We start from the raw sequence: 27,674 nt of genomic DNA, 5'->3' as shown, positions 1-27,674 counted from the left end.
GCATAGGGGATAAGCTTAAAATGTAACAAGTATTCCAGAATAATTGGAATTTTACTCAAAATTAAAAGTATCTATACAGAGAATTATTCAGGAACAGCCTATAATATCAACAAACCCTTCAGCATTTACAAGTAAACTCAAGCTGCCACAGGATGCTACAATAATAATAATGGTAAGACTGATAATAACTGTAAGAGTAATAATAAAAGAAGATATTAATTAATAGTCCTCACAACAGTTTTCCAGATGCAGTCTCAGGAACTGCCTAACCTGCACACCACTGGATACTGGGAAAATGCACTCAGAAGAGATTACTCTATGCAGGCCCTTTATTTTTATTCTTTTAACACTCTCCTGGCACTGGCCACAGTGAGAAGCAGGACACTGGGTTAGCTGGAGCTCCAGTTTGTGTTCTTTTAGCACTGCAGCAAAAATAATGCAGCTGAAGCTGGGCTACATTTAGCACAGTTCAGCTGGAGTCAATGGAGCATGAACACTTTTATTAAGTGCAGCAATGGCCACATTTACACTCAGCATCTGGACTTTGATGAGCTGTAAGCAACATGGGATTTTGGACAGCAACCTGTCAGTAAATCCCTTTTCTAAAGAAAAACGTGACAGGGCTTTTGTACCTAGGAAAAACAGCTTTGGTTCCTAAGGAATTAGGTGAAGACTTTCATAAAGCTTCAAGGAAGAAAGATTACTACTGCAACTGCAGGTAATTTACACAACACTCAAAATGTTCTGCTGTATTTCCCCCCAAAAAACTCAAAAACCCAACAACAGAAATTTCCAAACAGTGAAATGTTCAATATATGACTACATCAAAATTACCAATTTATTTTTCCTAAAGCAGTCACAGCTGGCAGAACCCTGCACACATCTGCTATGTGACATAAATACCACAATTAGTTAGCCAGAGACTAACTTATCTTTTGCACAGTGAGTTGCTTTGACCACAAACCCCTAAATTATAAAATCCTAATTCTGGAAATCTCCTTATGTGCCAAGATCCATTGGGGTTTCCACTCAAATACAGTTCTTCTAAAATAATTTATATTAAATCTGATCCAAACAGAAAGGCAGAATCAAAAGGTTGTGCACATGTGGAATAAAACCAGTTTATATCATGAATTTAACAACTGCTTCTAGCAACTATGATATTGAGAAAAATAATGATCCACCTGCTTGCCTTACAGGCACTGATTCTCACCCTGAGGAAGGTCGTGATCCCAAGGGTGTGCAGGTAAAAGTCCTGTGTCTTTATCCTGCTCTTTGGCCCCACTCAGTTTATAAAATATGAAAACATCTAAATATCTCAAGTTTTTCTGCCATAAGCTTATTGAGACTGTTAAAGGAATTAAAATTTCCTAGAAATCAGTGTGTTTAGCTAATAAAAAAAAATCACATTTAAGTCTGCAATTAGATTTCAAGGGTTTACATTTACACCAAAGACCAGGCAAATATGATTGATAGGCAGTAAAACCAGCAATTTAATCAGAAGTAAAATACCTTTTTCATGTTAGACTGAAGCATTTAAAAAACTGTAGAGGGTTACCAAGGTAAATAATGTTTTAAGACTATTCCTCTCAGCATTTTATTGGTGATCATTCACTAATGTAAGAAGAAATTACACTTGAGGCAGGAAAGCAACTGAACAGTGTATTTTTAAAGCAGGGAAAGAAAGCCACACTAAAGGTTTTTCAAGTTTTGGATCTAATTTAATAAGAAAAGCAATGCATCCAGTGGGTTTAACCATCCCCACTTCTTCCAAAAACAGCCAGCATTAATACTCACAAATTACAACTAGATCCACATGGAAAAACAAACCCTCAGCCTCCACTGTGGCTCCATTTCCATGAAAAACACAAGAGATAATTTGAAATGTCCTTTCCTTTCCAAATTTACAACAACCAAAAAATTACAATTTTTTACAAATTTATAAATTTTCCTTTCCAAATTTACAGCAACCTTCCTATCACACCTCAACAAAAACTTCAGCTCAAGACTTAATCTCACACACAAAATGATACCACTAAGGGAGGTCACAGGAAGCAAACTTACCCTGTGACATCTTTCAAAAGCTTGCTTGGTTTCTTGCAAAAGGTTAACCACCACTTCTTGTGACAGGAAAGTTTCCCCATGTGTGTCAATGCTTGGCCCCAGGGGTAAGTTTGTTCGTTGCCTTAGTCTCTCTTTGAGGTCTTGAATACTGGAACAAAGACAGACCCCAAAAAGATTTCAGCAGGTGGAAATTTTGGTACTCAACAACAATTTAGCATCTTTTAGTTGTTAACTCAAAACACAGGACCCAAGACTCAGTTTAGGATGTGCAAGCATTAAGACAAGTCTTGCAAGCTTTAAAAACAAAAATTGGCAGTAGATGCAAAACTACCACCTCTGATTCCATGGTCAGCTGTGTTCTGGAATGGCACATTCACACACAGGAGCAGCTATTCATTCCCCTTTGGGATGAGTGATCCTGGAATCCTGCAGCACTTCTGCTCTCTGGACAGATTCAGCCTCCATCCTCTCTGCCACACTGCTCTTTCCAAACACTAATGAGAGCTTCCTATCTCATCCACACCCACAAATCCTCTCATCCTCATCCATTATCTCAGCAGTTCTTTATTTAGTCAAGCATGCTTCAACACATTTCCATGCATAAAACAACCCATACAGTTACACACCACAATAAATTTAATTTTCCCCAAGAAAATTAAATTTTCATCTTTGCTTTTTTTAAAATTATTTCACTGCTGTTTTTTTTCCATATCATTCCTCATTCCTGACTCACTGAACCCAGCAGCTCTTTGAAAGGTGCAGTAGCCTTAGCACCTCTGCTTCACACAAGTTTTAGTACTTCCTATCCCACTTCTCAGTACTCCTTCATTACTTTTTCTACCCTGAGGATAATGAAGTCTTGTTTTACCTTTCTCTAAGTCCATTGCATCTTCTGGGCTCACTAAGAGCTTTCTCACTGACATTGCTATGGTCTTTTCCCCTTCCTAGGTCTTGGGAGGGGACCACAAGACCTGGGCAGGTGAAAAAAAATGTATGCTTTTAGATACACACATATACATGCTTTAGGTACCTTAGTTTTGCTTCAGTCCTTTTGTGGATCTGGATCCTAAGTTGAAACATAGGTTTAACTGGTATTTTTCATTTCCAGTATGTACAAATACCATGCACTGAGTACATGTCACATGTACTTAGAGCAACACACTTTTGAGCAGAACATAAAGTGAAAGAAAATTATCAAAAGCTGTAGGTCTTGGACAGTTCATCACTGTGCATCTGACATGGCAAATTCAGCCTTTCTCCCCTCACCACCTCCCTTCCACTTCAAAATTATCAAACTTCCCAAAAGGAACTTACCCTCCAGTGCCAATGGACCTCTTCTGGTGGTTTTTGGAATCATAATAGCGCTGCAGAATCATGGCACTCCTACTTTTCAAATAGCCAATTTCCACCTCAATGTAATTCTCCAAGTAGGAAATGAAAATGGCCTTGATAAGCTTAGACAAGAAAGTCTGCTTATCAGTACCCAAGTTAAATTCCATCAATTTGCTTGACAGATTAGTGGTTCTTTATGCAAAAGAAACAAAGAAGGGAAGGGGAGGAAAAGGTTGAATGTGGATGAATTACAGCATTACATGTTTGTAAAGTACACAGCACAACAGAACCCTGATGGTGATTAAGACTTGGAGCAGTTTCACACTTAAGCAAAGAATTTCACATAATTCATGTTTAATTACACACAGCACCACTGCAATCAAGTTGCCAGTGAGATGGGGAGGACTTGCTTTTGCACAGTTTTAAAATTACTCTTGAAGATCACAATAATACCCATTGAAAATAATAATGGCCATTTTAAATTTTCCTTAGGAAACCCATCATTGTAAAGGTTAATAGACAAAAAAAAATTTACAGCTTTTATGAGAAGTTTACATTTTTGGCTTCTTTTTCTTGACAATAAATCTGTTTATTTTCCAACAGCTTCAATCCAGTAATTTAATCATTGATATATACATACCTTGTATATAGATCATAGAGGTTTTTAAGATACTGTTCTGCATCTGATTTCCTGTGTTCTTCCAGCTGGTCCTTAACATAACTCTGCAAAATTTGGTACATCTGTTAGAAGATCAACTGACAACCACAGGTCACTCTCACTACTTCCTAGATTATAAGGAATTTCCTGCAAAGTGTAGATCTTACTTAAAGGAAATTCATCTCTCTTTTGGTTTTACATCTTTCATTTACACTTCCTGCATTATCCACAGAGGGGGTTAAACACACTTGTAGAAGAAAGTTATTTAATAACACAAAATAGTAATGTGTGAAGCAAAGACAAAAGACAGATGGTTTTGAAAATATGTCTGACCAACTAACACAAAGTCCCTTCACTTTAAGAATCAAAAGCATCAGAGGCCTCAGAGCATTTCTGCAGCTGACAAGGAAAAAAGATGGTTACATACTTGTTTATCATAAGACATACACAAAGCAGATACAAGCTTAGAGCCTTCTTATCATTGAATATTTGGACAAAAATATCATTTACCATAAAATACTAATTCAAAACTGACACAAAAAACTGGGGCTGAAACACAAGCTCAATCTCTACACTATGAGAACAACATCTACAGGGAAATTGCTTTTTGCAAGGAAAGTCATGCTGTTGATTTAAGAACTTAAGTGGGTATATTTGCAGGATGAAAAACTTAGTATTTTCAATCACTTTAGATTTTCATAAATATTGCATTAGTTGCAAGACAGTAATCACAACATAAATGATTTTCACTTATTCAATGCTAACCTCACACATGACACCCAAATCCAAGAATGAGCAAATTAAAGATATGAAATGTGGAAGTTCTTTTCCTGACATATTCTTGGTAGGGGGCATAGAGAAGAAATCAAACTCGTGTATGACATCTCATGAATTACCCAACGAACACAGCAATCCCCTAATAATTTTACATATTGAATTTGAGTATTTGTTCTGTATTCAGAGCACAAGGAGATTTATTTGCTGTGGGATTGATTATCTGTCCTAATTGTTACAGAGCAATGAGTTGATTCTACACCCTTACACAAAGATTACAAATACTGTAAATTCTCATTAATTGCTATTCCTAGATAAAATATTTTTTTTATTAAGAGGTTCGTCAATGAACTTCAACATGTTAAAATTTGTAATACCTGAAGTTTAACTTCAAAGATATTTTGAATGAGTTTGGCTAGCACAGTCTCTGGATTGCTAAAGATTTCTCCAACTTGCTTATTCACTCTCTGGCAGAGAATGGCTGCATCTTCAAACACATCATTCCTCAGGAATGCACCCTAGGGATTGAGAAACACATTTTAGAATATATTTCAAACAATCTATAGGACTAATTAAATCAACAGTGCAATGTAAATAAAGAAATTATGTAAAACAAACTGCATTACCTCTTGACACTGTTTTATGTACACATCAACACAGTGGGAATAGCCCTGTGGAAGGAGCAAAACAACTCCGTGTTAGAGCAGGGTGTTCATGTTTTCAGTACAAAACTAAATCAAGGAAATACAAAACTTGTAAAAAAAAAGTTAATTAAAAAAAACCAAAAAAAACAGAATTCATTCAAAGCACAGACTTTTCCAAACTCATTTTTGTTACATATCTACTTACCACCACTCTACAAGGATCTATACCTCAAGTTTCAACATTCTTTCTCAAGCATGAAAGTCAGGTCACACCCATGCAAGAAGAGATTATCTCAGAAAGTTCTCCACTGACGCTGCCCCCAATCCCCCTCATCTGCCTCCTTTATTCCCTTGCACTTGATTTCAGATTGAACCCCTCAGTCCTGAAGTTCCACATTATCTGACACCAGGGCTGTGCCCACACAAATACATTAACTCAAAACAGACACTGATTGTACTGTGGGCTGGTTTTATTCACATATTTAAATTAAGCCCCTTAGTTTTTACCTTAAAGTGAAGCAAAACTGCTGCTACTTCTCTCATCCTGGAGATTTCTCCTCTGCGCTGAGCACTGGTAAACTCTTGAATTAACTGGCACTCTAAATCGTGGTACTTACCTGGAGAGGAAAGGGGATAACAACAAAAACCCATCAGGCTACATAATTCAGGCAAAAACTGTAATACTGACAGTATTGCTTACTTCTTTAATCATCTTTAACAATTCAAATACAGCAATATGGATTGAACTGGATAGATAACTTACTTGCTATCTTTGATTTTACTTCAGAAAACCTGTTAACAACAAAAAAATAGCATGATTAAATTCAAATCCACATCACATGAGAAATCACAGGCATCCTGGATCATGAACAGCAGGCACTCTGCTTAAAAATGAAAACATGCAGCACAAAGACGACAGAAAAGTTCCCCGCTTTATATCCCCAAAAACCTACAAGCATCTAATTCAAATCTAGCATTAAGTCAGCAAAGCAAAATTATCCCATTAAAAGTCTGTTAAGCAGTTTAGGATGTGTATGTAAAGATGATCCTACAACATGAGCGCGTGAACACAAATTTGAGAATAGAGGAGAGAGAAATAAGCACACAATCCAGCTCAAAAGCTCCACGAATCCCTAAGCACAGCACCAAAAGGGGAGACAAGGGAAGCATCAGAAAAATCATAGCTGTGCGAAGATTTACTTTCTTAAAAAGATGTTCAGATAGATTTTTACCTGTCAAAAGGCAGTTCCTGTGCAATCAAATGCAGTTTCTGAATAATATCAGCTGCCTCTTTAATCTGGCGAGAAGAAAACATGACAGAATCATTAAAGAAGGTCTGATTTTGGGCTGTTCCTTTCCTCCCCCTGCACTGTCCAATTTTCATACACAAAGTTCCTATCTCTAAAGCTGGTTGAGTTGACATACCCATGGAAGAGATCAGCCCTTCCAAGTTCCCATATGTACTTTTAAGATGCTTAAGGTATTTTTCTTTAACATAGAGTAATATAGGTCAAAATATGATGAAAAGTCACATCACATGTTCCCATTGGGGATGTCTGTGGAGGTGTGGAACTGTCTGGACAAAGCTCATACCAAAAAAAAAGCCATAACCCTGCTTGGCACAGAGAGGGGAGAAAGGAGAAAAAAGGGATCAAAGCAGAACATTCTCCCAAAGAAAAAGAAATGGAAGATGTATTAGAAATTATAAACTCTGAGGTCCAAAGCAAAAATCAAGATGGAAGTCAGGTAATTACAGAGCTACAAAATAAGAATAGCTGCATGAATACAAAAGTTAATAAACAGGTAACACAGCATGCAAATCTCTGCTGTGGGCAGCAGAACCTTTTATCAATTATTCTTCCCCATCAGTCAACACAGGAAGTGCATCTCAGTGGTGCTGATGACTGCTTCATTATGCTGAATAAAATGATAGAAAACACAAATTTCAATGTGTGGGAAGGCAGCTGGTTGCAACTGAACTTGTGTGGATTTAAGCAGTGCTGACTGGGCCAAACCTGACAGAGCTGGAGCACATCTGATGAGGAGCTGGGGGGGCTCAGGAGGGACCTTTTCACTCTCCACAGCTCCCTGACAGGAGGGGACAGCCAGGGGGATTTGGCTCTGCTCCCAAAGAACAGGGACAGGACAAGAGGAAAAATACTCAACTTGTGCCATGGGAGGTTTAAATTCACAAGAAAAAAAATTCTTCATGGAAGGGGCTGTCACTGGCACAGCTGCCCAGGGCAGTGGTGGAGTGCCCATCCCTGGGGGATTTCAAAGCCATGTGGATGTGGCACTTGGGGACATGAGGCCTTGGCAGTGCTGGGGGAAAGGCTGAGCTCGAGGGTCTCAGAGGTCTTTTGCAACCTGAATTATTTGATGACTAAAAGCTTTATAAGCTGGCACAATGGGGAACATGCAGAATTTGCAGTTTATCTTGTTCTTCCAATTAGTGATGATCCAGGGAACTGAAGTGAGAGGGAAGGAAGTAATGAAATCCTATTCTGCCACCACTTAGAGCAGGCTGGATTAAAACTTTTCAAGAATAGAAGCAGACACACAGGTAAGAATAGAGAGCACAGGCATCACACCAGGCTGGTTGTTCAGCAAAAATAGGGGCACTCAAAGTGTATCCATTCTGACTATTAAGAGCAGCTTATGTTTTGAACTGTCAGCTTACAATAGCCTCTTAAGGCAGAAGCTGCTACACTCCTCAAATAAATCCAATGAAAGAGCAGTTATTTCTATTAGCTTGCAGCAACATTAATACCTAACAACTGGGATCTATACAATTGTCTATATATTAGCAGTTATTCACCAAAGCTGCAAAATCAAAACAAACAAGAAAACCAACCAAGAAATCCCACAAACACAACATTTTCTTTGTTTCCTCTTCACACAATAGTTGTTAACTAACTTAGATTTTATTGAATTCAGGACTTCTTCTATGCACAAGAGAAGCCATGACAAATCAATTCTCCACAGTTTCTGCTTAAACCCGGACATCTTTAATTTTTAGTTGAATCAGGCTTCTGTAAACCATTAAAACCAAAATAAATATTGATTTTGTAAAATACAACTTAAGGGCTATAATGTATCTGGGAAAAAGCAACTGAAAAATCATGGAGAAATAATGGCAAGGGAGAATTTTAACAGAAAACAGGCACAAGTGAAAAGGCACAATGAAATTAAGTACAGAACATAAACAGAGAAATGGACATGAGAATAACAGTAAACATATTAAGCAGGATGATTTTATTGCATGATAAACAAGTGATCTGCTGATCATTTTAATAGTTTAATTGTGTTGGAGTGATTTGCTCACTTCAAGAATCTTCAGTGCAGGAGAAAGATTGGTTAGCTAGCAGCACAAGGGAAATTATAAGGATGCAGAGGGTGAAGACACAATGCACAGAAAGGGACAAACCAGCAAGGAAAATCTTCACAGAGGTAAGTCAGAAATTGCTCAGTATGGCTGGGAGAAAGTGGGAAGCAACAAATGGAGTGTAGGGAAAGAAAAGAATCCAACAGATTTTAAGAACAGACACTACTGAGAAAAGTATCAATTAGAACATAACTGTACTATACTCTTTTTTTGTGCCTCTCACAGTGTCCCCTCAATGTCTCAAAGAAAAGTCCACATTTGTGAGGGCTGGCAGAGCACAAAACATCGTAACATGCTCTAAAACATTATCTAAAACCCCCACCAGATTGAAGATCAGAAGACACTGCAAAGCACTAAGGTTTCACATTTAAGAATATTTGTTACCATCTCATACTTTAGAAGTATTTTTAGTACAAAGATGCATTAAGATGTAACAGCTCCTGTCTGGGCAGGCTCTTTTACAAACACTTCTTCAAGTTATTGTTAAAATCGGGAGGGAAAAAGTTCAAGACTCCACCTGGCTGAAATTAGCCTCAGTAAGATAACTTGTATCCAGAAATGCTTGTTTGTGTTGCCACACCCTTCTCCTGCAGACTGGCACAGGAGTTAAGGCCTTTACATTTGTCTTCCTCCAGATTTGATGAGTATCTTACTATTCTTTGGGGTGTACAGAGATTAATTTGTTTACAAATTTCCAGGTTCACCCTATTTATCTACCAAATTTTTCTGGTTCTCCAACAGGATGTATCATGAAACTTTAATTTACAAATAAAGTGAAAGTTGAATTCTTTGAGCCTCTTGAGCAGACAACAATTCTCTAACTTATGTTTTGTTATTCATCATGCTGCTATTACATATTTGTAAAATGCATGTTTTATTACTCCTTAGGAAAAACGAAAATATTTATGCAGCTCTGGGAAAGGCTGTCATAGAAGAACTTCCCTTATGCTGAAACCTTTCTGTTTCCCCTGGAAATCGGGGAAGTTTTTCCTCTGGTCTCTCTGAATTAAGGCAAGCTATCAACTAGTAATTACCATATATCCACAGACCATGAATCAAAAGGCACTGTGCAAGTGACTCCTTGGGAATACAACTATATAAAATGATTAGCTTTTCATTTCCCCGAGAGACACCTCCAGCTCAGTGGGGAGGGGGTGACTATTAACCTGTTCTCAGGTCTTCCCTGAGCTGCATTTCAAGCACATATTTTTTTGCTGAATGTGCAAATCAAGTGTTTGCTGTTTCCACATATTATCATTTTTTTCCTGACTACAACCATACCATTGCACAGAATTTAAGAAGGGAAGGAAGATTCTTCAGGATACATCACATTAAAAAAAATCCCAACAAACCCAAACTAACAACTTTACTTAAACTGCATTGGGAAATCCAACGTGTCCTTTTGATTAGAGCTGGATTATTTTCCTTCAGTTTATTTCTGTTTGTCACACCACTCAGATTGTATTTGCTTCATGAACATACTCTTGAAGCACAAGAAAAACAAAATGCTTGAACATTTCTTTGAAGTTTTCCTGCCTGGTTCCTCTAAATTCCAAGGGTGGAGACATAACCACAGGACTACACAAAGCCCAAAGGCATGCTGTGACAAAAAGGTATCCAAGGCCAGTGGACTGACCCAACAGAGCAAAGTTGCACAAAGAAGTTGCATTCAGAAACGTTCTGCTTTACAGGATGGATCTGAGGCAAGGGGTTCAAAGGAAACAGGCAGATATTGTATTGCACTCCAAAGTTGCCCTCCCAGCGTTTCCCAAATCTCCGATAATTTCATAAAATGAAAAATGCCAACATTGCCACACTAAGCATCGCTGAATACAAATGCTTTATCAGCAATCTGCAGCCCAGTGTTGTTAATTTACATTTCAGAACAATGAAACTTTAACAAGTCAGTCACTCAGTGGTTTGAAGTCTGACCATGGTAAGTCATGGTAGCAGCTTGTAATTAGGGCAGTCCCGCTTATTGCTTTGAACTGCTTTCATCCCGCTGACAGCTCTTACCTTTTCAGAGTTTGTAAAAACATCAGACTTCAGCTCTCCATCCAGAAACTCATTAAAGTATTTCATCAGCTTCTGAGCCTCCACAGCCCGTTGCCGTGGCGTGTTTACCCCCTCCAGCTGGTCGCCAAGGTGACAGACCTTAGTTGCTACATAGCTGATGTGCTCATCCAGTTCTTGGAAATGTTGGAAGGCAACCTGGAGAACACAGACACTAAACTCATGATTTCCATTTCATGCACTTCAGGAAACACAAGATTTCCTTCAGGAAGAAGCCCAGTGAATGTAGGTGCTGCATCTCAGAACTGCTAATTAATTAATTACACACAACCCAAATAAAGTTTAGTGCATTCCTTAAATTATTGTGAAGACTCCCCACTTTCAGCATTGCTAACACTCCCTAATGGAACATGCAGATAAGCCTCCTCTGACAGGGTCACCAAACCCTCTTTATTCTTATCTCAGACAGCAACACCCTGTACCAAGAAAAGCTGAAGGAGCACAGGATGCTCTGAAAACTTGCACAGCTTCCCACTGACTCCAGCCCTTGGATTTACCTGGTTGCTTTTCTGCAGCTCTTGCACTTTCTTGGCAAATTCCTTTGCTTCCTTCTGGCACTGTTGTTCTAGTTTCTCCACCTTCCTCTGAATCCTTTCATCCATTACCTGTAATTCTTGGATATGATTTACAAATTCTTCCAGTAATCTGATTTAGAATAAAATACAGGAAAACAGACTTTAGTTTAAAAGACAGTGTCTTCTAAAGAGTTTAAAACACCTCAAAAAAAAGAAAAGCAACTTGCATACAAGATTGATCTAACCACATCCAATTTAGAAATATTTCTAGATTGAAGGTTTAAATAAATAAATTTAAATCGTAAATTTAAATATTTTATATATTATTATTATTTAATATTAAATATTTTAGAAAAATTCTGTTTCTCAAATTTTGATTTAAACTGCATCACCCTGGTTGTGTGTCATTCTATGACAACAGAAAAACTCTGTGCATGGTGGGCCAAAGGAGAGAGGAACACCAAAATATTAATCCCTCAAGAATGTGGCTCTGCCACAGATACAGAAATCCCTATATTCCCATCTTCCCTAAATAAGTCTCATATGGCAAATGAAAGCTTAGGCCACTACATTCCTTCAGTGTAAGGGATACAACAGAAGAATATTCTCTACTCTACATGTTACTGTAAAGTTGGCAATCAGCATTACAATGAGTAATTATTAATAAGGAACTGATACAGCCATAATTTCATAATGTTGTTCTCACTTCACTTCCTATACCCATTTTAGAGGTTTTTCCTGCCCTTTTCCATCATTAACCTTACTTTTAGACTCACATTTTACTCCTCCCAATCACAGTACATCTGAACGCATTCTTGAATTCCCTCTGCTCTTTTCATTCTGTTCTCAACATCTCTCTTTCTCATTCCTGTTTTTATTCATTCTGTCCTATTTCAGTCATATTTTCAGCTCTTTCTTTTCTAAATATCCCAGTCACTGGTCAAGGGATGGATTACTCCCAGATTCTCCACAGCCACAAAACTCATGCTAAGAACTGAAAATATCTGAAACATTTCAGAACTTTGCTATCCATGTTTAATGCCAGAAGAGGCTTTCAGTCCAGTCAGTTACTTGAGGGCACAACTTCTCAAAGAAAGCTGGACTGAGGCAGATGTTGGTGATTCCTCTCCTTCACTCCCTGCTTGCCAGAAGCCCAAGAGCAATCTGCACATTGCAGCAGATTTCACAGAAAACCAGAAGGAACACATCTAAGTTCACAGAAGTATATTGAAAATCAAATTTAAACAACAGTGACACAAAGCATTCTTTCAAACAAAAGCCAAAAGAAATTCAGCAATCACTATTGATTTTAACAAACGGATTCAGACTGAGATTTGTTTTTCAAACAGGTCTTGTGTCAACTCTGCACTCATTCAGCAGCACTGCTCAATATACTGAGAAAGGAAAAAAGTAGAAGAGGCAGCTGCTAGTCAGGTTTACAGATAAGAAATTCAGACTCCAATACTCTTTCTAGCAGAAAACAGAAAAGAAAAAAATAGACACCAAAAGATGTTTCTTTTTCAATATTAATTTTGGCTCCCTGCCCAATACTAGAAGATGCCACAAGAAAAATATTTATTGTTGCAGGTTTTGCCTGCTTGTCCTGAAAAATATGGAAGTGCCTCCCAGTTCACAGAAGCAAACCAGCAGAAATGCAGAAAATCTGTGAAACTAAGTAGGAATTTGTACAAATCATGAGCTACCCTAATGTATATACTGGGCACAAGCACACAGAAAGAGTTCCAGGGAACAATGTTGTGTATTTCCAGGCTTCTTCCTGCTTCAATCACACCTAAAGCTCTGCCTAGGATACAGGCCTCAGACTGAATGTCAAGAGTTCAGCATCTTGCTAGAAATTCCACAATATCCTTTCTCTTCTCAGATGCCTCCAAAGAGCCAGGTGCTGCAGAATTAACATCCTTTGACTGGGTCAGGTTAATTTTCTGACATTTTTAGTAAGTCAGATTAGTTTATCACGAGATCTCATCCCCAGAGCTGCCTCTCTTGCTGTTCTACCTTTTAATTGCAAACTGCTGTGTCTTAAAACAAGGCAGCTCAGGAAACTAAAGTAAGAAACTCATTAAATTGGCTTAGCTATCATAGCAGTGAAGCCTCATATTATGCTTGAATCCAGCAACTGTCTGACAAGCACAAACAATATCAATTCTCCTTCATTCAAAAGGTCTCAATCAGAAAGTGACTTTCCCTACTCATTACTGAATAATTAGCTCTGAATCATTGTCTCATGGTCACAAATGTTAGCAATTCTGCCACATGAAAACCTCCTTGAACACACAGCACCACTACACACAGGCTTGTGTGGAATAAATATACTGAATATATGTGGAATAAAACAGTACAATTAGAGATACATCCACTTTGACTACTGTGCAATTTGATTTTTTTACCTTTTGGGATCGAAAGCTTCTCCACCTCTGGAACCTCCCCCAGGTGTTCTCCATGCCAGTCGTTCAATGTATTCATCTGCCACAAAAGGCTCCTGGCCACAGAAGAAAAACCCTTTACAATGTGCCCCAGCAGGCTGTTCCTCCAGCAGGTGCTCACATCTCATTTTGAAAGTGTTTAGAAGCTTTGCTATAATCAAAAGTACAGTGTTGGCAATTGCTCCATCACCTCTTGGGCTTATACATTTATTGTTGAGAACACTGCTTTTAATGTGATGAGTTGGAACATCAAGTTTAGATATTATCAGACTGCTTGCAAAGAATGTGCTGCAGGTCTGTGAAGAGCTGGCTCTAAATGACATGATTTGCAGCTGAGTTTGTGGCTTGTCATTCCAAAGTGCCTGAGCCCTGCAGCTGATTTGAGAGGTTACCCCACCCAAGCCAGCCATCAGCAAAACACATCAGAGAATTCATCTGCCTACAAATATGATGTGGCAAAATAAGGGTTTTTACAGTTGTTCAACTCTCTGTCACACCATGGCATCACACACACAGAAGTGACCAAAAAACCCAGCCCAAAAAAACCCAGCATGAGACACCACTCGATGCAACCCAAGTGGAACTGCAGAAACAGAGCAGATAAAAATGAGGAAAAAAGGCATAAAAACAGAGGATGAATTTGATTTCCACAAGTAGAAAAAGCAGGGCATGAGTGATACTAAAACTCAAAGTTACACAAGTTTCTTCCATAATATTTGCTGGTTCTTCCATAAAAACCACTCAAGGGTAAAGAGCTAAGATTATTTCTCCACCCAACAATATTTTCTGAAGGCAGAGGCCACATTTATAAACCAAACACCTCCAATTTTAGCTGGCCACTACTTACAGCTCAAACATTTCATCACGTAGTTAATAACAAATTACTCCAAACACAGTCCAATTTCTATCATTAATAAAAACAGTATTTATCACTTCAGCAGCAGTGATTAGGTGCTAACATCAGCAAGAAAAGTATTTTCACAACCACCAGGATTTTATAGAAAGCTTTTGAATTATAAGCAGCAACAGTTCTAAAAGTGTGAAACAACCCAAAACAAGCTGGGAGTGGCTCTGGCTAATAGGGGCATTTGATGAAACAACTGAATATGCCACCAGTGCTTTTGATAAAACTTGGTTGGAAAAAAATGAAAATAGTAAAAAATAAGCAGATCTCAACAGGTATTACATTAGTTACTGTATCAATATGCCTGAAACTTTGTCACAAGGAATAAGGAGGGGAAAACCAGCATCACAGAGTTAGTTTTGAAAGCAAAACCAAGGGTTGAAAAGCAAATACTGCCTGTTCAAGGTCTGTTTCCTCAGAAACAAATTGTGCCCTATCCAGTCAGGCCCAGCCACTAACCAGGAAGATAAAAGGTTTTAAAATATACTTTGTTACATGCTGAATCCTGACAGACACGGCAGAAATTTTATCACTCAGCAACTCCTCATGCACAGACTGACTGAGTAACCATGTTGTGCTCAGCCCCCTTGGCTAAACTTCAAAAATAACTGGTTGATACCACACAAAAACAATTTCCCTACAAGTCACTCATCTCTTTAACCAAGTCCTTCCTGATACACAACGTGAAGTTTCCTTAACAAGAATCCTTTTCATCAAAAGCCACAATGCCACGTTTCCATGCCAAGTGTAAATTCCCTCCTTATGCCACCCTGGTATCTAAAAGTTTGGAACACTTTTGCAATTTAATTATAGGTGAAATGAGTCATTCAGGGCAGTAACATTCCCTTCAGGGGAGGCCTCCAGCTTCCCAATTACCTCAGAGCTCTTTGCAGGACTCCTCCTTTATATGAAAATCCACAATTTTTCCTCTGAAGATCCTGTAATTCAGCTGAGGCCCCACTCTGGTTACAAGGATACTAAAGCCAAGTATGGAAGAACCCTGAATAAAGGGTTTACTGACACTCTGTGTGTGCAGACAACATTTTCTACATTTCTCCCTTCTAAAAGATAATTCAGCTACACACATATAGTGGCTTTGAATATTTTTTCATTTTTGTCAAACAACATTTACAAAGTTTTTCTGCAAACCTCTTCTCCTAAGGAAATCTGATATGGATGCCTCAGAACCCCAAAAAATATTATAATGCCAATCTTTCTCCACCCATCACGCCTCTATAAACCTCTAAATATTCCTTGGGTGCACATGTACACAGACCACCTGCAGCTCCCTTCCTGGTAAATACCTGCTCTTCCAAGAACATTTACATTCAGTTTTTAAATCATATAAGTACTGTTCTATATTATTGAAGAAATATTAAGTGGAGTGGATATTATGTGCAGGATATTGATCAACAGAGAAATAAAATGAGCTTTTTCTTCCAATTTTCCACAGAGGATGTGCTAAAAATAATCTACTTGATTTATATGGAATAAATGAAGTTCAACAGTGTCTTTCTAACACATGATCTTCCAGGTTCCACTGCTGGGATCCAAAAGTTTTTACTTCAGTTTGTACCTTGCAAACACATTTCCTTTTTTAAATGCTATCTTGATAACAGGGTTACTCATAGCTGACAGCCTAGCTCCTATTTTAAGTCCCCTATCCTGTTCTGCAGAAATTGCTGAAAATCAGCTATTACAAATGTCATTTGCAAGTCCTTTGCCTGTTATCAGATGAGCCCCAACAGTCAATTTCTTCAGCTTTGAACTTCCCTCTGGCTCCAGATGAATTAACCTGATCCCACCCATTCAGCCAATACTCCTGATTTAATAAGAGATATGCCTGAAGTGGGTCATAACCTGGTTTGATCTGGTGTTTACAAATGAAACTACACTGGACACAGCCAGATTAAAAACCAGTTTAGAAGTATCCACTGTTAAATTATGCTTTAGGTTATGTGAGGGAGAATTCAGTCCACGTTGTGCACATTTTCAGCACAGATCCTGCTACACACTTTCCCATATCTGTACTGAAATTTACTTAAAACACACACTCATGAAAATATGGTAATCAAATTCCACCCTCAGCAGACAGCTAAGGGCTACTCCCATAACAAGCACATTTTTGTGTTCTTATATAAGGCAGAAATTTAAAACTCACCAAGCAGGCAACATTAAATTAGTGGACATGAACAAAAACTCTCTTGCCTTTGGAGTGAAAGAGAAGTGAAAGCAGGAGACACAGAAATACTGGATTCCGTGTTGGAAAAATATCATTTCTAGCCCCAAACTTCAGACAAAAGTCTCACCAAACTTGCAATTTCATCTTTATTGCTATTGCAAAATGGAAAAAGTTGTTGCACGACCCAAAGCAGCCAAAACACACAGTTTTCTTTCCATATTCAAATTACCTGACGCTCAACACCCCACAAAGAACAGAATGGCACTGTCATCATGTTGAGAAATCAAGGGGCTCCTAGAGTGGAGTAGGGAGGGTACAAAACCTGGCACCCAGCTACAGGAACACAGTATTTTAGTCTTGCTATTTTTTAAAGCTACACAAAGCAAAAGACGTGAGTCATAACACTCATGTGCCATCACAATGATTCATAAATTCAAATGCACACAATGCATTCACATAAACCCCAGATATAGGCTCTTCCAGAGAAACAGGAAGACCCTTTCCTGAGGGCTGGACAAAGTCCCAGTGATAACCCACCAGAAGAACAAGCAGCTCTTGAGTGGCTTGGGGAGCAAATATAGGACACCTGGGGATGTCACCATGTCCCTGTGAAGAGGAAGTGGGGATGCCACACACGTTCTGTTTGCCACAGGTCACATCACGAGAGATCATGGTCCAGGCCAGAAGCTGAAGCCACAGAACCACAGAAGGGTTTGGTTGGAAGAGACTTCAAAGATCATCTCATTCCAACACCTTCCACCATCCCAGGGTGCTCCAAGCCCCATCCCTGGCCTTGGACCCTGCCAGGGACGGGGCAGCCACAGCTGCTCTGTGCCAGGGCCTCATCGCCCTCACAGTCGAGAGGGTGATATCATCCTTCCTCGTGTCTAACCTAAACCTGCTCTCTGTCAGTTTGAAGCCATTCCCCCTGTCCTGTCACTACATTCCTGTAAATAGTCCCCTCTCCATCTGTCTTGCAAGCTCCCTTCAGGAGGGAGATGATCCTCCCCTTCCAACTTAGGGCATTCTGTAATGCCACGGGAAGAATCTGACAGACTCCTGCTATTCCTGCCCTGCTCCTGGCGTGGCTTTGGCCGAGCTGTTCTCCTTCCGTGCCTCGCCTCCACTGCGGGTACAGGGAGGGCAAAGTCATTTCTTTATTCCACCCCAGCCCCAGTGACACCAGCGGGGTCAGACGAGGGGGTGCGGGGCCGGGCCTGGCGTGGCCCCGTCACCGGGAGCCGGCCGGGAGGGAGGCCCTGCAGCGGGGCAAGGCGGGCACCGCACCCCGCGGGGCGGCACCGGGGCTCCGCCGCCTCCCCAGCCGCACGCACCGCCCGCCCTTCCCCGGCGAGAGGCCGCCGCATCCCCTCGGCGAGCCGGCCCGGCCGGCGCCGCCCGCACCCGGCCCGCGGGGCCCGCACCCACCTCGAAGAGCTCGGCCGTGGTGGCCATGGCCGCAGGGAGGGAGGGAAGGAGGGCGGCGGCCCCTCAGCGCCCCTTCGCCGCCGCCGCCCCGCCGCTGCCGCCCATTGTGTCCCCCGCCCCGGCAGCAGCAGCGGCGGCCGCGGCGCCGCCTCCGCCCGCCGGAAATGGGGCTGCGCCGGGCGGCCACGGCGCGGCCGCGGCTCCTCCCCGGCCGCCATCGGCACCGGCGGCATCTCCGCCGCCATCGCCGCCGTCGGCATGGCCCTGCGGGCGCTGTGGCTCCTCAGGCACGACCCCGCGGCCGGCGGCGCCGTGCTCTTCTCCAGGTAGCGACGGTACCGGGGAGGGGCGCGGGCACGGCGGGCTGGGCAGGTCCGAGCGTCCGGCTGGGTGCCCTGGGGGGTCCCGGTGATCTAGGGGGGATCCAGTGCTCTGAGGGATCCGAGTGCCCTGGAGGGACCGGGTGTTCTTGGCGGCAGCGGATGCTCTTGGGGGTCCGGGTGCTGTGGAGGGAACCGGGCGCCCTGCGGAGAGCGGATGCCCTCAGGGGGAGCGGCTGCTCTGGGGGTCTGAGTGATCTGGAGGAAATCCTCGTGCCCCGGGGAATTCGGATGCTCTGGGGGCCCGGAAGCCCTGAAGGAAATCCTGGTGACCTGGGGGGATCGGGGGTTCTGGGGGTCTGGATGTCCTGAAAGAAATCCTGATGCTCTGGGGGGATCGGGGGTTCTGGGTGTCCTGAAGGAAATCCTGGTGCCCTGGGGGGATCGGGGGGTCTGGGTGTCCTGGGGGCACACTGCTGCCCTGTGGGGCAGATGCAAAAACACCAAAACCATCTGATACTGAATAAATGCCTCGTCTCATCCCGGTGCTGCTGGATGCTGTGTGTTTCTGACTCCGATTTTCCAAAGTTCAGAATCAGAGTCACGTAATGTGCTTTTAACTAAATACGGGAGCTTTTTCACAGCTTCTGCATTTTGCACGTGAGTTTCCATGCTCTGTTCCTCTTTCTTGTTTGTCACTGTTAACATTTTGCCCAGCTCTTCCCCTTCCTAACATGGTATAAAGGAAGACTTTGGGCTAGGCAGGTTACTTTTGTTGGGCTGGCAAGATTTGTTGCTCTTTTTTTTTTTTTTTTCCTTCTGTGACTTCAGAGAAATCCAAATAATGAGAAGAAAAATAACTGGGGCTAGGGAAAGTTTGTGGAGAAAAAAAAAAGACCTGGATAAAGTGACCTATGGTTGCAGTCTGAATTCAGTAAAACCAAAGAGAGAATCTATGAGTAAAAAAAAAAATGACAACCAAGAAAAGAGTAAGTAGACTATCTTCCATCTTCAGGTGCAGACAGATCTCTCCATTGGACACTCCTGTGATTGTTTTAGGATTAGTATTATGGTCCTTGTATTACCTACAGGACTAGAGATGAGGCCTCCCCTCTACAAACACAGATAAAGAGAAAGCCTTGTCCCCAAAACCTCGGAGAGTGTAATCACCACGGAGCAGGGGGGGCTGGTGACAGGGCTGTCTGAAGTGACTTGTCACACAGGGAGCGGCAGAGACAAGGAGTAGCACTCCTTTGAAAAGGGCAAACTATCCTCGGTGCTTCAAGTGATTTCCAGACTTAGATCTTTCAAGTTCCCAGAGGAAATAATAGGGCTGTGGAAGCCCCAAGTTTATCCTCCTAACTGACCTTAAATTCAACAAAGCACGCAGACAATATAAAGAATGCCCGGATCACATGGAAACTGTTGGTTTCAGGACTTAGGCACTCAGCTGGAGATACGTGAGCCCTGATCTTTGACCTCAGGGAAGACATCGGGGACATCAAAGCATTCCCCCCCTCTTTTTTTTTTTTTTTTGAGCTGATCATAACTTAATTCAGGCAATGAGGATGGTCTCTCTCTTGAGTCACCAAAGTTCATTCATCCCTGGAAACTTTCATCTTTTTTTTTTGTTGTTGTTGTTGAGTTTGCATCACTTTTAGAAGGGAATACTGAAAAACTGGGATCTGAAGGGCTAACTAATGATCTAATGACTCAGGTGGTAAAATTCAGTGGGAGCAGGAAGAGGCTGCTGTGGTGTGGGGACAGCTTCAGCAAATGGAACAGAGAGACTGGGACTTGACTAAGACAAAACCAGACTGAAATATCTCCTCTTCCCTTGTTTTGGAAATGTTGGCCAAAAATAAGAGCTGCTCGCCAAGGTTACACATAGCTTCTTATCAACACCCTGGCTCTGCAAAGCCTCATAAATTTTAGAGCTGTAAACCCACTTTGTTTCTTTGCTCTTCAGAGTAAAATGTGAGACCACAGGGAGGTATTTTGTTCTCATCTGTATCCTGTTTACAAATTTTGTAGCTCTGGCTTTGCTCTATGTTTGCTTTTCCCTTACCAAAAAAAAAAAAAACAAACCAACCCCAAAAGCCCTTGATGCTTGATTTGGAATCAAAGAAAAAAAAAAAAAAAAGCACAGTCACTGAAAATAAGCCTGAGGAAATGTAGCTGCCTGCAGCTACTCAGTTAAGAGAAGATGATGTAGGTGGGACTTAGAGGCAACAGGATAAGATCCATGAAGTGCTCAGGAGCAGGAGGGAAGTGCTGCAGATGGAGGTCACAGATACAACAAAGTCCCATGTTGCTGAGGTTGCAAATTCCATGGCAATTTAGGAAGCAGACTGTCAATGTGTCCTTAAAAAGGTGGTAGAAAAGGACACCAGAAGAGGGCTTGGGAGGTTCTGCCCCTGGAAGCTCTGGTTTGGGGTGATATTTTGGGTGGCACAAAGGCACGTTAAGGGTTTTGTCCCTCTTGTTGGGTCCCACAGGGGGCTCCTCTGATGGGGGAACCCTCCTGTAACAATTCTGTGCCAGGGTAGAGAGATTAATGGGACTTTTTCGGTCTTCAGCTTGTTGTTTATTGTTATCTTACCAAAATTTCTGGCATGCCATCTACACCAGACTTAGCAGACAGGAAAGCACTGCAAAATGGCTACAGATGTACAGTGTCAAGGTCTTTTAAAGTTGTTTCGTCCAATTAACTCTTAAAACATACTTTATTTCCTCCTTTCTACCAATAACTCATCCTTTTTCTGTCCACATAACCTCTGCACTGTGGCTTTTCTCACCCAATTATTTTGCTGCCACCAACACTGCAGCAAACGGAGTAGATGAAGAAGCCCAAAATCCTCCATCTTGCTTCCTATCTACTTCCATACTATAAAACCCCAAAACCTAAATTTCTCACCCTGTGACAAACTACACTATTCTCTATTATCTTTCACACTCTGATAGACTACTTTATCCCAAAGTCTTGGAAGCCCTTTCCATGGGCAAAGGTGCTTCTCATGGGCAGTGTGCTTCTCTGGGAGTCAGGACCCCTCCTCAGAGCAGACACAGAAATATTCCCTGTGCCCTGGATTCCTGCATGTGGCACTGAGTAGCAGTGCTTCTCTGGGAGTCAGCATCCCTCAGAGCAGACACAGAAATACTCCCTGTGCCCTGGATTCCCACATGTGGCACTGAGAAGCAGTGCTTCTCTGGGAGTCGGGATCCCTCAGAGCACACAGAAATATTCCCTGTGCCCTGGATTCCCACATGTGGCACTGAGTAGCAGTGTTTCTCTGGGAGTCAGCACCCCTCAGAGCAGACACAGAAATACTCCCTGTGCCCTGGATTCCCACATGTGGCACTGAGAAGCAGTGCTTCTCTGGGAGTCGGGATCCCTCAGAGCACACAGAAATATTCCCTGTGCCCTGGATTCCCACATGTGGCACTGAGAAGCAGTGCTTCTCTGGGAGTCAGGATCGCTCAGAGCAGACACAGAAATACTCCCAGTGCCCTGGGTTCCTGCATGTGGCACTGAGAAGCAGGGAGTCAGGATCCCTCAGAGCACAGAGGAATATTCCCAGTGCCCTGGTTCCCCCAGCACGTGGCACGCAGCGCTCCCTTCCCTCCCTGCAGGCGCTACCCCACGGTCGGTGCTCGCCGAGACCTCCAATGGCTCCACGCACGTCCCCATCCCCTCGGACAGCGCCTTCCTCAAGGCCCTGCTCTTGGAGCTGAGGCTGGTGGACGAGCACGTTTTCGTGGAGCAGCGGGACACCTGCACCAGGATCAACCCACTCGTGCGTGCATTCCGTGAGCAGCGCCGCGGGGGAGCTGTGGCCCGTGCTGGCATTCCGCAAGAGCGGCCTCATTACGCCCGTGTGCCGCTGGTGGAGGGCAGCCTGGAGCCGCGGCCGCCCCTCCTCGCCGTCCGCGGGCTCTCGCAGGGCCTGGCTCTCTTGCTGGGCATCATGGACTACTACATCTCTCCCAGCCGCAAAAACCAGGCTGAGCTGAGCGCCAAGGTGGGGCAGCTCCGGAGTCTGCTGATCCAGGCCTGTCCCCTGGGCATCCCCCTGAACACCAACATCCGCAGCCTGAACAGCTCCTTCCAGGACATCCAGGAGATGCCTGCGGATAAGGAGCAGCCAGCCTGGAGATCCAGCAGCTACAAGGGCAGACCCCAGGTTTGCATCTGCATCACTGAGAAGGTCAAGTGTATGCAGTACGACCAGAGGGATGTGGTGGACACGTGGCAGGTTTATGGAGCTGTGAACTGCAAGGTGAGAGTGTTTGATGTGCAAAGTGAATACTTATTTGATGTCAAATGATATATTGAGTTTAAAATTTTCCTGATTTTTGTTGTCTGAGTCACATTCAGGAGTTACTGGTACCTTTGACTTGTTGGCTGCACTGTCCTTACTTTAAATGAACCACTAAAATGACTGAATTAGACAAAATATATCCAGGCTGAGGTATTTAAATGCCTTCTACAAGTGTCTTTACATGAGCATTTTAATTATTTTTCCTGCCAAATGAAAGTTTAATCTGTCCTTCCTTATACTACTACTACAACATTTTGATCCCACAAATGCTGGTGTTTCATAACATAAGAACAGTTGATAAGGAACCTGGTGAAAGAAACTGGTTGTATAATTATTCTGGATGGTTTGTATGTGACTGGTTTTCATTGTAGAATACCAGAATGGTCTGGGTTGGAAGGGACTTTAAAGAGCATCCAATTCCAATCCCCTGGCATGGGCAGGGATGCCTTCCACTCGACCAGGTTGCTCCAAATCCTGTCTAACCAGGTCTTGAACACTTCCAGGGATGGGCTTCCCTGAGCATTGTTTAATATTAAAATATCTCATTGTTTAATATTGCAAATTGGGGACTATTGACTAAATACATCCATAATAGTTATCAAATGTATTAAAATTTGTAACTATAATTCATACTATAATTCATTATTTGTTCTGAATTGTGCTTAGGAAGCACACAATATCATCTTGGCACACTGCATTTATAACTTCCAGTGTTTTACAAGGAGAGAGACCTGCTAATAAAGTGCTAATTAAATTATTTGCATGCAGTGGGAATCTCATCTCCAGAGGAGGCTGACCTAAATGCTGCACTTCCAAAGCTTGGGTCATTTCCCACCTGCCATGCTGGTAGGGATTGTGTGGGTGAGCAGCCTCCTGCTCCCACAGGGACAAATCCCAGGTCATTTTGCAGGGTGGGTGGATGGCCTTACACAAGAAGAAAGCCCAGGTATGATCATGGCCTGCTGGGGATGAGACAAGGGACACTCTGCAGTGATAGAGCTGGCATGGAACCAACAGAGGCCATCCAGAACATGCTGGAATCCATTAAGTGGATGTTGTGAAAACAACCTAATTAATTAAATTGTCAGCAAGGGTGTGAGACTGATGTCTTAGTTCCGGTGGTTAGTACTAATGATCCAAGCCAACTGAAAATTGGTAGGGATTTTATTTATTTTTAATGCTGAAAATGTGCTTTATTTTTGAACATCTCGTTGTGGCTTGATTCAGGTATTTTAGAATCATGTCTTGACTCCCTTTTGCCCAGTGTGACATAGAGGGATCTGCACCAAACGTGACCCTCAGCCTGACGCTCCCGACGAACGCGCCCCCGCTGCAGGACATCATGCTCCATCACTGTGTGACCTCCGTGGACCCTGCCATGCTCCTGTCCACCAGTGCTGAGCCCCTGCACGACTCTGTGTACAATGGACCTTACAAATTCCCTTTCATTCCTCCTTCGGACTCCTTCGACCTGTGTTACTACACTTCCCAGGTAACAGCACACTCCCAACCCTTGCTTTTTTCCAGTGTTCAAACAGAAATGAAAACACCTCTGTGGCCATCAGCCTACATGGGCATGCTGCAGTGAGTTTGAGTCCAATATAGACAGAAAAACATTATATAAAATGGTTTTTATGTAATAAACTGCTTGGAAGGCACTTAAGGACTTGAGTTGTCTGAGTCACCTTTAGGAGTTACTGATGTCTTTGCTTGGCAACGTTGCTCTTATTTTAAATCAGCCACTTAAATGCTTGAATTAGGGAAATGATATCCAAGCTGAGATGTCAAGTGCATGCCCCCCAAGTCTCTCTTATCACAAGCAGCCTGAAGAGTTTAGCACAGTGACTAATTAATAAGTGTTTGGGGTCTTTTTTAAAGTACTTTATCAATGAAAACAGTATATAACTAATCTTGTGATGATGGTGTTAATATATCTTGAGAATTAATATAGTTTTTTCCAGGTTCCTGTTCCACCAATTTTGGGATGTTACCAACTTGTTGAAGAGGGATCACAGATAAAAATAACAGTTAATTTAAAGCATAAAGAATTCTTTTGAGTACTGTGAAGCTCGTATACCTTTCTTCAACAGGTAAGAAGAAAGCCTAAATAAATTTCTTCCATTTCTCTGCTATCTTCCCAAAATAAATTTGTCAGAAGTCAGTATAACAGATTATGCTCCCTCAGGGAGCTACCAGTGAGCACCAACCTTGGTGAAATGAGGTGGAATACAGAATTATACCAGAATATTTGGTAACATTCCAAACACTTCTTAGTTGTTCATCCTGTTTCCCTGTGGCATCTTCTCACATGAAACACTGCCACAATCCCCCAGGTGGATTAAGCTGGAGATCACTTCCAACCCAGGGTTACCTGTTCCTTAAGACTGCTAATCCTAACCACAGATCAGCTTATCAAAAATATAGTTATTTCAAATTAAAACGATAGTTTTCATCTCAGCCTCTCTGACAGCTGCCACGACCGTGCCACCTAATTATCATGAAAATTCAAAGATGGAATGATACAAAGTTGCTGATGCTGATCATAGTGTTAGTAAAACACTATCAGTGAACTAAAACATCAACAGCTCCTTTATGATTACTGGGCTGAGAGCACAGTGATTTCCTCCTGCTCTGTAATTTCTTCTCATAAATTAGCAGTGTGCTCAGATAGGTGTGATTGGTCTGTATGCACATAAATAATGTCTGTCAGCCTTTCCTGGCTTTCTGTAACAAAACAGGCATTAACAAATGCTGAATGATAGTAATTGCAGTGGTTTTATTTCTCCTCTCTCCCATCTAGGGGCCCCATTGCTCAGTTAGAGTACAAGGTTAGTTATGGCCAGCTGGATTTGTCCCGGGAGAAGAGCCTCCTGGTCTGGGTCATTGGTAAGGACCTCCCCCCTGTGACTGCCCTTCCTTCCCCAGCCCCTTCTCTGCAGCCTGGGCACAGCTGTGTGACATCTAATGGATGCTGTCTCTGCCTTTAGGACAGAAGTTCCCCAAATCTTTGGAGGTTTCCCTGACTGGAGCTGTGTCTTTTGGCACCGCAGGCAGAGCACCCGACTGATTATGTGTGCACTGGGAACACTGCTTATGTCAAAGTAAGTCACAGGCTCTGGGAAAAGAGGCCTCACTAGTCACTTTTTTATTGTCTTCAGTTGGAGATACATTGATTTAAAATCTCATCTTCTCAGCATGGAGTTTTGTTTTCCTGCCTAGAGGATTTGACATCCTGTCACTTTGGAGTATCCTTGCACATGCAGAGCATGTGACACAGATTGCCAGGATTTGCACAGCAAGGGTGACAATGTGCCTCTGATTGTGTTTTTCCTCTCTTTTTGTAGCTGTACTTTAGGATCCCAGACTTTACACTCACTGGATGTTACGTGGACCAGCATTCTGTTCAGATCTTTGTTCCAGGGAAGCCCAAAATTACTGCATGTGAGTTGCTAAAATTGAATTGAAGTTATCAACTGGCTATCAGTGACTAAAATTACATAACTGAAGTTGGATTTTTGTTCCCTGCTTTTGAGTTGGGTTTTTTTTGGTGATGTGTAAAGCATCCTTGGAGTATAGGGGCAGGCCTCTCCCTTTGAAATGAGAGCTCTTACAAAGTCAGTCTCTCTCTGGGGCTCTCTTCCCTGTGCTGGATCCTATGCTCTCCATAGTGGCAGAACCTTTTTGGAGGACACAGGAAATGATCCTCCCTAATCTGGCCCCTTGTTTAGGACACCTTTGTCAGAGACATTTCGGGTGGGCTGGCAGTACCCAGGAACAGAACTCAGCTCCTGCACTCAAGGTGACACTGCTGATGTCTGTGTCACCACACCAGCACCTCTTGGTGGATGTGGCTCTACACAGAATGTGTGAAGCAGAGCCCAGATCTGCTTTTTGTTAACACATGAGCACTGCCAAGCCTGCACCAAAAACAGCCTAAATGGCACACAGAAAGCACTCATTAAACCTGAGCAGCTCTGCCTAATGAAAGCATTTTTATTTGTAGCTGTCTCTCTGTTGCAACTTCTGCCAGTCGTGGTAGCAGAACTCTGTAAATGCCTTTTGAAAAGCAAGGTCTACACTGTTAATTTTGTGACAGGTCACACTCAGCCCTAAATTGTAACACAGAAAAAGCAGCGTTTTCATGTTTTATATTGAGCGTGCAATTTATATTCATTGAACAAAATCCAAGCCATCCACCTGCTTTTGACTTAACCTCTGTTTGAATTTTAAGCTCATGACTGATACATTAGTAAAGGTAATTGAAGCTGAGACTTTAAATGTCTCATTATCAGAAACTATTTTCAAATAATAGTAAGAGTCTTACAGTTTAAAGAGGCCATTATACCTTTTCTGTAAACTGGTAAGGATGGATTAGTAGTCACTTAACTTGGATGAAGGAATGTCTGATTGTGAGGCACCCTGTAATGCTTATTTTTCTTGCCTGTTTTTTCCCTTTAGCCCGGGAATTGATTTCTTCTGATTACTACATCTGGAATTCCAAAGCACCAGCACCTATGGTGTACAGACCCTTACTTGACTAATGTACTTGGGAATAATTTTTATATTTAAACAAAGTACAGTGTTAATGAGATTTATGTTGTGATACAGTAAAATAAATATTCTTCAGCA

At 42.1% G+C, this 27,674-nt stretch overlaps 2 protein-coding genes across 3 annotated transcripts in view; one reads left to right on the top strand and one right to left on the bottom strand.

Annotated features, from left to right (window-relative positions):
- EXOC5 (exocyst complex component 5) overlaps positions 1–18,561 on the bottom strand; it is a 26,443-nt gene extending 7,882 nt beyond the window's left edge. Inside the window, exons 1-13 of one of the 2 annotated variants that reach the window (XM_064423025.1) lie at positions 18,404–18,561; positions 13,854–13,945; positions 11,428–11,575; positions 10,874–11,068; positions 6,705–6,769; positions 6,236–6,264; positions 5,980–6,089; positions 5,455–5,499; positions 5,206–5,346; positions 4,037–4,119; positions 3,379–3,588; positions 3,095–3,130; positions 2,065–2,212 (exon numbers count right to left, since the gene is read on the bottom strand). In XM_064423025.1, the coding sequence (XP_064279095.1) occupies positions 2,065–2,212; positions 3,095–3,130; positions 3,379–3,588; positions 4,037–4,119; positions 5,206–5,346; positions 5,455–5,499; positions 5,980–6,089; positions 6,236–6,264; positions 6,705–6,769; positions 10,874–11,068; positions 11,428–11,575; positions 13,854–13,945; positions 18,404–18,430 (1,329 nt within the window). In that variant the 5' untranslated portion in view covers positions 18,431–18,561. The remainder of the gene's footprint in view (positions 1–2,064; positions 2,213–3,094; positions 3,131–3,378; positions 3,589–4,036; positions 4,120–5,205; positions 5,347–5,454; positions 5,500–5,979; positions 6,090–6,235; positions 6,265–6,704; positions 6,770–10,873; positions 11,069–11,427; positions 11,576–13,853; positions 13,946–18,403) is intronic. The other variant, XM_064423026.1, reaches the window with a different exon arrangement.
- On the top strand, positions 18,532–27,674 carry AP5M1 (adaptor related protein complex 5 subunit mu 1). The gene is given in 13 exon segments (XM_064423027.1): positions 18,532–18,729; positions 22,357–22,380; positions 22,382–22,514; positions 22,516–22,588; positions 22,591–23,003; positions 24,310–24,537; positions 25,007–25,083; positions 25,085–25,135; positions 25,846–25,931; positions 26,033–26,090; positions 26,092–26,146; positions 26,390–26,486; positions 27,504–27,674. Coding segments are annotated over 13 exon segments (1,446 nt in total). The 5' UTR covers positions 18,532–18,661; the 3' UTR covers positions 27,587–27,674.

Source organism: Passer domesticus, chromosome 6 (assembly GCF_036417665.1).
Source record: "Passer domesticus isolate bPasDom1 chromosome 6, bPasDom1.hap1, whole genome shotgun sequence".
Classification (NCBI taxonomy): Eukaryota; Metazoa; Chordata; class Aves; order Passeriformes; family Passeridae; genus Passer; species Passer domesticus.
This window is presented reverse-complemented; position numbering and strand designations above follow the sequence as displayed.